Source organism: Salvelinus fontinalis, chromosome 26 (genome assembly GCF_029448725.1).
Source record: "Salvelinus fontinalis isolate EN_2023a chromosome 26, ASM2944872v1, whole genome shotgun sequence".
Classification (NCBI taxonomy): domain Eukaryota; kingdom Metazoa; phylum Chordata; class Actinopteri; order Salmoniformes; family Salmonidae; genus Salvelinus; species Salvelinus fontinalis.
The window spans coordinates 9,137,983-9,150,838 of NC_074690.1; the positions used below are offsets into that span (position 1 = coordinate 9,137,983).

At 43.7% G+C, this 12,856-nt stretch overlaps 1 protein-coding gene across 4 annotated transcripts in view; it reads left to right on the forward strand.

Moving 5' to 3' along the window:
* The window catches only part of adcyap1r1a (adenylate cyclase activating polypeptide 1a (pituitary) receptor type I), a 132,387-nt gene that overhangs the window by 43,457 nt on the left and 76,074 nt on the right, over positions 1-12,856 (forward strand). For all 4 annotated transcript variants that reach the window (XM_055882474.1, XM_055882475.1, XM_055882473.1 and 1 more), the window contains exons 4-7: positions 312-422; positions 606-706; positions 1,912-2,009; positions 5,056-5,188. In XM_055882474.1, coding sequence (XP_055738449.1) covers positions 312-422; positions 606-706; positions 1,912-2,009; positions 5,056-5,188 — 443 coding nt within the window. The remainder of the gene's footprint in view (positions 1-311; positions 423-605; positions 707-1,911; positions 2,010-5,055; positions 5,189-12,856) is intronic.

Consider the following 12,856-nt stretch of genomic DNA (forward strand, 5'->3'; position numbering starts at 1 on the left):
GTTAGCAATGGCTCCCGAAACTACCTCTACCTTCCTTTATGCTGGACACAGAATCCTGAAATATTATTCAGATAAACACTAGTCATTCCCCTCTAGAGGGATTGCATTATCACTTGTGTGTTAGTGTGTGTGCCTGTGTGTGTGTGTGTGTGTTATTCAGAGTGCTAGTGTAGGCAGGTTTAATTGGTTAGCTCTGGTTCTGTCTGTCTCGCTCGGTGTTCTTCGCTCGTCTCAGGTCTTGTCTTCATCCAGACCACCAGACAGAGATCCTGCTACTGTATGAGATACTGGGTACACCCTGTGTGTTGCAGGCTGTCCGTGGATGTGGGATGACCTGGCTTGTTGGCAGGCCGCAGCCCGAGGTGAAGTGGTATCAGTCAGATGTCCCGACGTCTTCCATGTCCTCCTGAGTCCTGACGATGGTTTGTTGCATGGCTTCTACTGTACTAGTGATTCTAACCGTATGGCTTGGCATGTTTATATGGGTTGAAGTGCTATGGTACATAGCATTTTGTAGATTGACATGTCTGTTGACTGTGTGTGTGTGTGTGTGTGTGTGTGTGTGTGTGTGTGTGTGTGTGTACATGCGTGTGTGTGTGTTTCAGAGATTGGTTGGATCAGTAGGAACTGTACAGCAGAGGGCTGGTCAGAAACGTTTCCTCACTACGTTGACGCCTGTCTGTCAGGCGATAACACCACCAGCCCGGTAAGAACATAGAACCTAACCTCTAGAACCTAGAACTAGAAAGGTAAGAACCTAGAACCTAACCTCTAGAACATATAGCCGGACAGGCAAGAACCTAGAACCCAACCTCTAGAACCTAGAACTAGACAGGTAAGAACCTAGAACCTAACCTCTAGAACCTAGAACCAGACAGGTAAGAACATAGAACCTAACCTCTAGAACAAATAACCAGACAGGCAAGAACCTAGAAGCTAACTTCTAGAACCTAGAACTAGACAGGTAAGAACCTAGAACCTAACCTCTTATACCTAGAACCAGACAGGTAAGAACCTAACCTCTAGAACATATAACCAGACAGGTAAGAATATGTGATTATATGATCTAGAACTCAACCTCTAGAACCTAGAACATGACAGGTAAGAACCTAGAACCTAACCTCTAGAACCTAACATCTAGAACCTAGAACCTAACTTCTAGAACCTAACCTCTGCCATCTAGAACCTATCCTCTAGAACCTAGAACCAGACAGGTAAGAACCTAGAACCTAACTTCTAGAACCTGGAACCTAACTTTTAGAACCAGACAGGTAAGAACCTAGAACCTTGCCTTTAGAACCTAGAACTAGACAGGTAAGAACCTAGAACCAGACAGGCGGGAACCTAGAACCCAACCTCTAGAACCTAGAACTAGACAGGTAAGAACCTAGAACCTAACCTCTAGAACCTAGAACTAGACAGAACCATGTGATATTCTGTCTCTTCCAGGACATGTTCTATGTTCTATAACAGTGTCTCTCTGTCTCTTCCAGGACATGTACTATGTTCTATAACAGTGTCTCTCTGTCTCTTCCAGGACATGTACTATGTTCTATAACAGTGTCTCTGTCTCTTCCAGGACATGTTCTATAACAGTGTCTCTGTCTCTTCCAGGACATGTTCTATGTTCTATAACAGTGTCTCTCTGTCTCTTCCAGGACATGTACTATGTACTATAACAGTGTCTCTGTCTCTTCCAGGACATGTACTATGTACTATAACAGTGTCTCTGTCTCTTCCAGGACATGTTCTATAACAGTGTCTCTCTGTCTCTTCCAGGACATGTACTATGTACTATAACAGTGTCTCTGTCTCTTCCAGGACATGTTCTATGTTCTATAACAGTGTCTCTCTGTCTCTTCCAGGACATGTTCTATGTTCTATAACAGTGTCTCTCTGTCTCTCTTCCAGGACATGTACTATGCATCTGTGAAAGCTCTGTACACAGTAGGATACAGCAGCTCTCTGGTGTCTCTCACCACCGCCATGACTATACTCTGCCGGTTCAGGTTAGATCTATTTTACAGCACCTCTCTGGTCTCTCTCACCACCTCCATGACTACGGTCACTAGGGGCAACGGTTAGCACTATTACCATCAAGTAGGCCTGTGGCTTGCTAGGGTGTTTTGGACAGGGATGGCGTATTTCAATTTTTTTTTGCCTTTCCCAAACTATTTAACTTAAACACTTGGAATGAATTCCTAAACTTGCATGTCAAGTTTTTAGTGTTAAAATGTTTTATTTGGCATTTTTTATGATTATACAGATAAGATAGAACAGCTGGAGGACAGAGCACACAGATCCCCTACCAAATCAAATCAAACCCACCCCATGCTCTAACAGAACACACAGATCCCCTACCAAATCAAATCAAACCCACCCCATGCACAGAAGGGTCTCTGTTTAGAGGGGTCTCTGTTTAGAGGGGTCTCTGTTTAGAGGGGTCTCTGTTTAGAGGGGTCTCTGTTTAGAGGGGTCTCTGTTTAGAGGAGCCTCCTGTGGTGCTACTCTATAGAACTATTTAGAGCAAAAGTGACCGAGCAACCATAGCAACTAGCCATGTAAAGTCTACCAGCTGTCCCTCATGATATCAGGCCTAGCCATGTAAAGTCAACCCCCTGTCCCTCATGATATCAGGCCTAGCCATGTAGTCAACCAGCTGTCCCTCATGATATCAGGCCTAGTCATGTAAAGTCAACCAGCTGTCCCTCTCATGATATTAGGCCTAGCCATGTAAAGTCAACCCCCTGTCCCTCATGATATCAGGCCTAGCCATGTAGTCAACCAGCTGTCCCTCATGATATCAGGCCTAGTCATGTAAAGTCAACCAGCTGTCCCTCTCATGATATTAGGCCTAGCCATGTAAAGTCAACCAGCTGTCCCTCATGATATCAGGCCTAGTCATGTAAAGTAAACCAGCTGTCCCTCTCATGATATCAGGCCTAGCCATGTAAAGTCAACCCCCTGTCCCTCATGATATCAGGCCTAGCCATGTAGTCAACCAGCTGTCCCTCATGATATCAGGCCTAGTCATGTAAAGTCAACCAGCTGTCCCTCTCATGATATTAGGCCTAGCCATGTAAAGTCAACCAGCTGTCCCTCATGATATCAGGCCTAGCCATGTAAAGTCAACCCCCTGTCCCTCATGATATCAGGCCTAGCCATGTAAAGTCTACCAGCTGTCCCTCATGATATCAGGCCTAGCCATGTAAAGTCAACCAGCTGTCCCTCATGATATCAGGCCTAGCCATGTAAAGTCAACCAGCTGTCCCTCATGATATCAGGCCTAGCCATGTAAAGTCTACCAGCTGTCCCTCATGATATCAGGCCTAGCCATGTAAAGTCAACCAGCTGTCCCTCATGATATCAGGCCTAGCCATGTAAAGTCAACCAGCTGTCCCTCATGATATCAGGCCTAGCCATGTAAAATCAACCAGCTGTCCCTCATGATATCAGGCCTAGCCATGTAAAGTCAACCAGCTGTCCCTCATGATATCAGGCCTAGCCATGTAAAGTCAACCAGCTGTCCCTCATGATATATCAGGCCTAGCCATGTAAAGTCTACCAGCTGTCCCTCATGATATCAGGCCTAGCCATGTAAAGTCAGGTGGGTTCATAGACTTTGTCCAGGATAGAGAGTCCACTAGGGGTTCATAGACTTTGGCCAGGATAGGGAGTTCACTAGGGGTTCATAGACTTTGGCCAGGATAGAGAGTTCACTAGGGATACATCGACTTTGGCCAGGATAGGGAGTTCACTAGGGGTTCATAGACCAGGATAGGGAGTTCACTAGGGATACATCGACTTTGGCCAGGATAGGGAGTTCACTAGGGATACATCGACTTTGGCCAGGATAGGGAGCTCACTAGGGGTTCATAGACTTTGGCCAGGATAGGGAGTTCACTGGGGGTTCATAGACTTTGGGCCAGGATAGGGAGTTCACCAGGGATTCATAGACTTTGGGCCAGGATAGGGAGTTCACTAGGGGTTCATAGACTTTGTCCAGGATAGAGAGTTCACTAGGGGTTCATAGACTTAGGCCAGGATAGAGAGTTCACTAGGGGTTCATAGACTTTGGCCAGGATAGGGAGCTCACTAGGGGTTCATAGACTTAGGCCAGGATAGAGAGTTCACTAGGGGTTCATAGACTTTGTCCAGGATAGGGAGTTCACTAGGGATTCATAGACTTTGACCAGGATAGGGAGTTCACTAGGGGTTCATAGACTTTGTCCAGGATAGGGAGTTCACTAGGGGTTCATAGACTTTGTCCAGGATAGGGAGTTCACTAGGGGTTCATAGACTTTGTCCAGGATAGGGAGTTCACTAGGGATTCATAGACTTTGTCCAGGATAGGGAGTTTAGAGAGAGGACGATAGTTATTAGCATCTGAGGGATCTCCACCCTTTAGCAGTGGGAGGACATCAGCTGATTTCTAAATGCTGCGTATGGAATTGGTCAAGAGACTCAAGTTGAAAATGTGAGCCACAGGTTCAGTAATAATACCAGCTGGTATCTTTAAGAGGTAGGGGTCCAGGTTGTCTGGACCTGCAGACTATTTACTGTCTATTGCCTTTAGTGCTCAGACATGCTATAGACCTCAGTATACAAACAGGCTCAAAGATAACATGGTTGACATGAGGGCCTATATCATAGTTGACTGTAACAGAGTTGACATTAGAGGCCTGGGCCCCACCATTATCCAAAACTGAACCAGCAGCTATGAAGTGCTTGTTAAAAAAACCCTACAATATCAGCTTTATCCTTCACATCATTAGAATCCATCATTCAATGGTCAGGAAGGACAGAGGAACATGACACTGATTTGATTAGCTTCCAGAACTTGGTAGGGATGTTTAGGTTCTCTGTGACTGTATTTAAATAGTCATCTGATTTCATTAGCTTCCATATAGGAATGTAGACTTTTCCTATATTCATATGTCCAGTCACGTAGGCTATTCCTACTTTCATATGTCTCGGACCCGTCCGGACCCAGCCGGACCCGGCCCAATTTAACCCCTGCTTCTATCTCTCTCTCTCCTCCCTCCTCTCTCTCAGGAAGCTCCACTGTACCAGGAACTATATCCATATGAACTTGTTCCTTTCCTTCATGCTGAGAGCTATCTCTGTCTTCATCAAGGATGGGGTTCTCTATACACAGGAGGATGAAAACCACTGCTTCAGACACACCGTGAGTTACACACAGACACACACTGTTACACACACCCCAACACCGTGAGTTACACACAGACACACACTGTTACACACAGACACACACTGTTACACACACCCCAACACCGTGAGTTACACACAGACACACACTGTTACACACAGACACACACTGTTACACACACCCCAACACCGTGAGTTACACACAGACACACACTGTTACACACACCCCCAACACCGTGAGTTACACACAGACACACACTGTTACACACAGACACACACTGTTACACACACCCCAACACCGTGAGTTACACACAGACACACACTGTTACACACAGACACACACTGTTACACACACCCCCAACACCGTGAGTTACACACAGACACACACTGTTACACACACCCCCAACACCGTGAGTTACACACAGACACACACTGTTACACACAGACACACACTGTTACACACAGACACACACTGTGAGTTACACACACAGACACACACCGTGAGTTACACACACAGACACACACTGTTTCACACAGACAAACACTGTGAGTTACACACACAGACACACACCGTGAGTTACACACACAGACACACACTGTTTCACACAGACACACACTGTGAGTTACACACATACACACACCGTGAGTTACACACACAGACACACACCGTGAGTTACACACAGACACACACCGTGAGTTACACACAGACACACACTGTGAGTTACACACAGACACACACTGTGAGTTACACACAGACACACACTGTGAGTTACACACATACACACACCGTGAGTTACACACACAGACACACTGTTACACACAGACACACACTGTGAGTTACACACACAGACACACACTGTTACACACATACACACACTGTTACACACAGACACACACTGTGAGTTACACACACAGACACACACTGTTACACACAGACACACACTGTTACACACAGACACACACTGTGAGTTACACACAGACACACACTGTTACACACAGACACACACTGTGAGTTACACACATACACACACTGTTACACACAGACACACACTGTTACACACAGACACACACTGTTACACACAGACACACACTGTTACACACAGACACACACTGTTACACACATACACACACTGTTACACACAGACACACACTGTTACACACAGACACACACTGTTACACACAGACACACACTGTGAGTTACACACATACACACACTGTGAGTTACACACATACACACACTGTGAGTTACACACATACACACACTGTGAGTTACACACATACACACACTGTTACACACAGACACACACTATTACACACAGACACACTGTTACACACATACACACACCGTGAGTTACACACACAGACACACACTGTGAGTTACACACAGACACACACCGTGAGTTACACACAGACACACACACACACACACACACACACACACACACACACACACACACACACACACACACACACCGTGAGTTACACACACAGACACACTGTTACACACATACACACACCGTGAGTTACACACACAGACACACACTGTGAGTTACACACAGACACACACAGTGAGTTACACACACAGACACACACCTTGAGTTACACACACAGACACACACCGTGAGTTACACACATACACATTCATATTTCCACCATTTTTATTTATTTAACTAGGCAAGTCAGTTAACTTCTCTGCGCTACGGATCCCTTTTATGGGATAATTTTCCTAAACAACCGCTGAATTGCAGGGCGCAAAATATTACTACAAATATGTATAATCATGGAATCACAAGTGAAATATACCAAAACACAGCTTAGCTTGTTGTTAGTCCACCTATCGTGTCAGATTTTGAAAATATGCTTTACAGTGAAAGCAATCCAAGCTTTTGTGAGGGTATCAATCAATGCTACAACAGCTAGTCCCAAATTAGCATGGTCACGAAAGTCAGAAAAGCAATACAATTAATCGCTTACCTTTGATAATCTTCGGATGTTTGCACTCACGAGACTCGCAGTTACACAACAAATGTTATTTTTGTTCGATAAATATTACTTTTATAACAAAAAAACGCCATTGGGGTTGCGCATTATGTTCAGAAAACTACAGCCTTGTTCCGTTCGACAAAAATTCCAAAAAGTATCAGTAATGGTCGTAGAAACATGTCAAATGTTTTTTAGAATCAATCCTCAGGTTGTTTTTAACATAATCGATTATATTTCAACCGGACCGTAACCTATTCAATAAAAGACAGAAAGAAAATGTTGAGCTACCCCTCTCGTGTGCAGGAACTAATCAGAGGACACCAGACTAGTTTTGAAAAATCTTGCTCATTTTTCAAAATAAAAGCCTGAAACTATGTCTAAAGTCTGGTCACAGCCTGAGGAAGCCATTGGAAAATCTGGTTGATACCCCTTGAAATGGAAGAAAGACGGGCCGGGAAACACAGATTTAAAATTTAAAAAAAATCACTTCCGGGTTGGATTTCCACAGGTTTTCGCCTGCAGAATCAGTTTTGTTATACTCACAGACAATATTTTGACAGTTTTGGAAACTTTGGAGTGTTTTATATCCTAATCTGTAAATTTTATGCATATTCTACGATCTGGACCTGAGAAATGTCCGTTTACCTTGGGAATGTTATTTAAAAAACAAACAAAATCTGACCCCTAGCGTCAAAAGGTTAAGAACAAAATCTTATTTTCAATGACGGCCTAGAAACAGTGGGTTAACTGCCTTGTTCAGAGGTAGAACGACAGATTTTTACCTTGTCACCTCGGGGATTTGAACTTGCAACCTTTCGGTTACTAGCCCAACGCGCTTACCACTAGGCTACCCTGCCGCCTCATGGTGAAGGTTCATTATGTATTAAACGTTTGATGTGTCCACTAGGTGGAGTGTAAAACAGTGATGGTGTTATACTGTATGTGTCCACTAGGTGGAGTCCACTAGGTGGAGTGTAAAACAGTGATGGTGTTATACTATATGTGTCCACTAGGTGGAGTGTAAAACAGTGATGGTGTTATACTGTATGTGTCCACTAGGTGGAGTGTAAAACAGTGATGGTGTTATACTATATGTGTCCACTAGGTGGAGTGTAAAACAGTGATGTGTTATACTGTATGTGTCCACTAGGTGGAGTGTAAAGCAGTGATGGTGTTATACTATATGTGTCCACTAGGTGGAGTGTAAAACAGTGATGGTGTTATACTATATGTGTCCACTAGGTGGAGTGTAAAACAGTGATGGTGTTATACTATATGTGCCCACTAGGTGGAGTCCACTAGGTGGAGTGTAAAACAGTGATGGTGTTATACTGTATGTGTCCACTAGGTGGAGTCCACTAGGTGGAGTGTAAAACAGTGATGGTGTTATACTGTATGTGCCCACTAGGTGGAGTCCACTAGGTGGAGTGTAAAACAGTGATGGTGTTATACTATATGTGTCCACTAGGTGGAGTGTAAAACAGTGATGGTGTTATACTGTATGTGTCCACTAGGTGGAGGGTAAAACAGTGATGGTGTTATACTATATGTGCCCACTAGGTGGAGTGTAAAACAGTGATGGTGTTATACTATATGTGCCCACTAGGTGGAGTCCACTAGGTGGAGTGTAAAACAGTGATGGTGTTATACTGTATGTGCCCACTAGGTGGAGTCCACTAGGTGGAGTGTAAAACAGTGATGGTGTTATACTATATGTGTCCACTAGGTGGAGTGTAAAACAGTGATGGTGTTATACTATATGTGCCCACTAGGTGGAGTGTAAAACAGTGATGGTGTTATACTATATGTGTCCACTAGGTGGAGTGTGGTGTTATACTATATGTGCCCACTAGGTGGAGTGTAAAACAGTGATGGTGTTATACTATATGTGTCCACTAGGTGGAGTCCACTAGGTGGAGTGTAAAACAGTGATGGTGTTATACTGTATGTGTCCACTAGGTGGAGTGTAAAACAGTGATGGTGTTATACTGTACGTGTCCACTAGGTGGAGTGTAAAACAGTGATGGTGTTATACTGTATGTGTCCACTAGGTGGAGTGTAAAACAGTGATGGTGTTATACTATATGTGTCCACTAGGTGGAGTGTAAAACTGTGATGGTGTTATACTGTATGTGTCCACTAGGTGGAGTGTAAAACAGTGATGGTGTTATACTATATGTGTCCACTAGGTGGAGTACGGTGTTATACTATATGTGTCCACTAGGTGGAGTCCACTAGGTGGAGTGTAAAGCAGTGATGGTGTTATACTGGATGTGTCCACTAGGTGGAGTGTAAAACAGTGATGGTGTTATACTATATGTGTCCACTAGGTGGAGTCCACTAGGTGGAGTGTAAAGCAGTGATGGTGTTATACTGTATGTGTCCACTAGGTAGAGTGTAAAACAGTGATGGTGTAATACTATATGTGTCCACTAGGTGGAGTATGGTGTTATACTGTATGTGTCCACTAGGTGGAGTCCACTAGGTGGAGTCCACTAGGTGTAGTCCACTAGGTGGAGTGTAAAACAATGATGGTGTTATACTATATGTGTCCACTAGGTGGAGTGTAAAACAGTGATGGTGTTATACTGTATGTGTCCACTAGGTGGAGTGTAAAACAGTGATGGTGTTATACTATATGTGTCCACTAGGTGGAGTGTAAAACAGTGATGGTGTTATACTATATGTGTCCACTAGGTGGAGTGTAAAACAGTGATGGTGTTATACTATATGTGCCCACTAGGTGGAGTCCACTAGGTGGAGTGTTAAGCAGTGATGGTGTTATACTATATGTGCCCACTAGGTGGAGTCCACTAGGTGGAGTGTAAAGCAGTGATGGTGTTATACTGTATGTGTCCACTAGGTGGAGTGTAAAACAGTGATGGTGTTATACTATATGTGTCCACTAGGTGGAGTGTAAAACAGTGATGGTGTTATACTATATGTGCCCACTAGGTGGAGTCCACTAGGTGGAGTCCACTAGGTGGAGTGTAAAACAGTGATGGTGTTATACTATATGTGCCCACTAGGTGGAGTGTAAAACAGTGATGGTGTTATACTATATGTGCCCACTAGGTGGAGTGTAAAACAGTGATGGTGTAATACTATATGTGTCCACTAGGTGGAGTGTAAAACAGTGATGGTGTTATACTATATGTGCCCACTAGGTGGAGTACACTAGGTGGAGTGTAAAGCAGTGATGGTGTTATACTATATGTGTCCACTAGGTGGATTGTAAAACAGTGATGGTGTTATACTATATGTGTCCACTAGGTGTAGTTTAAAACAGTGATGGTGTAATACTATATGTGTCCACTAGGTGGAGTGTAAAATAGTGATGGTGTTATACTATATGTGTCCACTAGGTGGAGTGTAAAACAGTGATGGTGTTATACTATATGTGCCCACTAGGTGGAGTGTAAAACAGTGATGGTGTTATACTATATGTGTCCACTAGGTGGAGTGTAAAACAGTGATGGTGTTATACTATATGTGTCCACTAGGTGGAGTCCACTAGGTGGAGTCCACTAGGTGGAGTGTAAAACAGTGATGGTGTTATACTGTATGTGTCCACTAGGTGGAGTGTAAAACAGTGATGGTGTTATACTATATGTGTCCACTAGGTGGAGTCCACTAGGTGGAGTCCACTAGGTGGAGTGTAAAACAGTGATGGTGTTATACTATATGTGTCCACTAGGTGGAGTGTAAAACAGTGATGGTGTTATACTGTATGTGTCCACTAGGTGGAGTGTAAAACAGTGATGGTGTTATACTATATGTGTCCACTAGGTGGAGTGTAAAACAGTGATGGTGTTATACTATATGTGTCCACTAGGTGGAGTGTAAAACAGTGATGGTGTTATACTATATGTGTCCACTAGGTGGAGTGTAAAACAGTGATGGTGTTATACTATATGTGCCCACTAGGTGGAGTCCACTAGGTGGAGTCCACTAGGTGGAGTGTAAAACAGTGATGGTGTTATACTATATGTGTCCACTAGGTGGAGTGTAAAACAGTGATGGTGTTATACTATATGTGCCCACTAGGTGGAGTCCACTAGGTGGAGTCCACTAGGTGGAGTGTAAAACAGTGATGGTGTTATACTGTATGTGTCCACTAGGTGGAGTGTAAAACAGTGATGGTGTTATACTATATGTGTCCACTAGGTGGAGTGTAAAACAGTGATGGTGTTATACTATATGTGTCCACTAGGTGGAGTGTAAAACAGCGATGGTGTTATACTATATGTGTCCACTAGGTGGAGTGTAAAACAGTGATGGTGTTATACTATATGTGTCCACTAGGTGGAGTGTAAAACAGTGATGGTGTTATACTATATGTGTCCACTAGGTGGAGTGTAAAACAGTGATGGTGTTATACTATATGTGTCCACTAGGTGTAGTGTAAAACAGTGATGGTGTTATACTGTATGTGTCCACTAGGTGGAGTGTGGTGTTATACTGTATGTGTCCACTAGGTGGAGTGTAAAGCAGTGATGGTGTTATACTGTATGTGTCCACTAGGTGGAGTGTAAAACAGTGATGGTGTTATACTATATGTGTCCACTAGGTGGAGTGTAAAGCAGTGATGGTGTTATACTGTATGTGTCCACTAGGTGGAGTGTAAAACAGTGATGGTGTTATACTGTATGTGTCCACTAGGTGGAGTGTAAAACAGTGATGGTGTTATACTATATGTGTCCACTAGGTGGAGTGTAAAGCAGTGATGGTGTTATACTGTATGTGTCCACTAGGTGGAGTGTAAAACAGTGATGGTGTTATACTGTATGTGTCCACTAGGTGGAGTGTAAAGCAGTGATGGTGTTATACTGTATGTGTCCACTAGGTGGAGTGTAAAACAGTGATGGTGTCATACTATATGTGTCCACTAGGTGGAGTGTAAAACAGTGATGGTGTTATACTGTATGTGTCCACTAGGTGGAGTGTAAAGCAGTGATGGTGTTATACTATATGTGTCCACTAGGTGGAGTCCACTAGGTGGAGTCCACTAGGTGGAGTCCACTAGGTGGAGTGTAAAACAGTGATGGTGTTATACTATATGTGTCCACTAGGTGGAGTGTAAAACAGTGATGGTGTTATACTATATGTGTCCACTAGGTGGAGTGTAAAACAGTGATGGTGTTATACTATATGTGTCCACTAGGTGGAGTGTAAAACAGTGATGGTGTTATACTATATGTGCCCACTAGGTGGAGTCCACTAGGTGGAGTGTAAAACAGTGATGGTGTTATACTGTATGTGTCCACTAGGTGGAGTCCACTAGGTGGAGTGTAAAACAGTGATGGTGTTATACTGTATGTGCCCACTAGGTGGAGTCCACTAGGTGGAGTGTAAAACAGTGATGGTGTTATACTATATGTGTCCACTAGGTGGAGTCCACTAGGTGGAGTGTAAAGCAGTGATGGTGTTATACTGGATGTGTCCACTAGGTGGAGTGTAAAACAGTGATGGTGTTATACTATATGTGTCCACTAGGTGGAGTCCACTAGGTGGAGTGTAAAGCAGTGATGGTGTTATACTGTATGTGTCCACTAGGTAGAGTGTAAAACAGTGATGGTGTAATACTATATGTGTCCACTAGGTGGAGTATGGTGTTATACTGTATGTGTCCACTAGGTGGAGTCCACTAGGTGGAGTCCACTAGGTGTAGTCCACTAGGTGGAGTGTAAAACAATGATGGTGT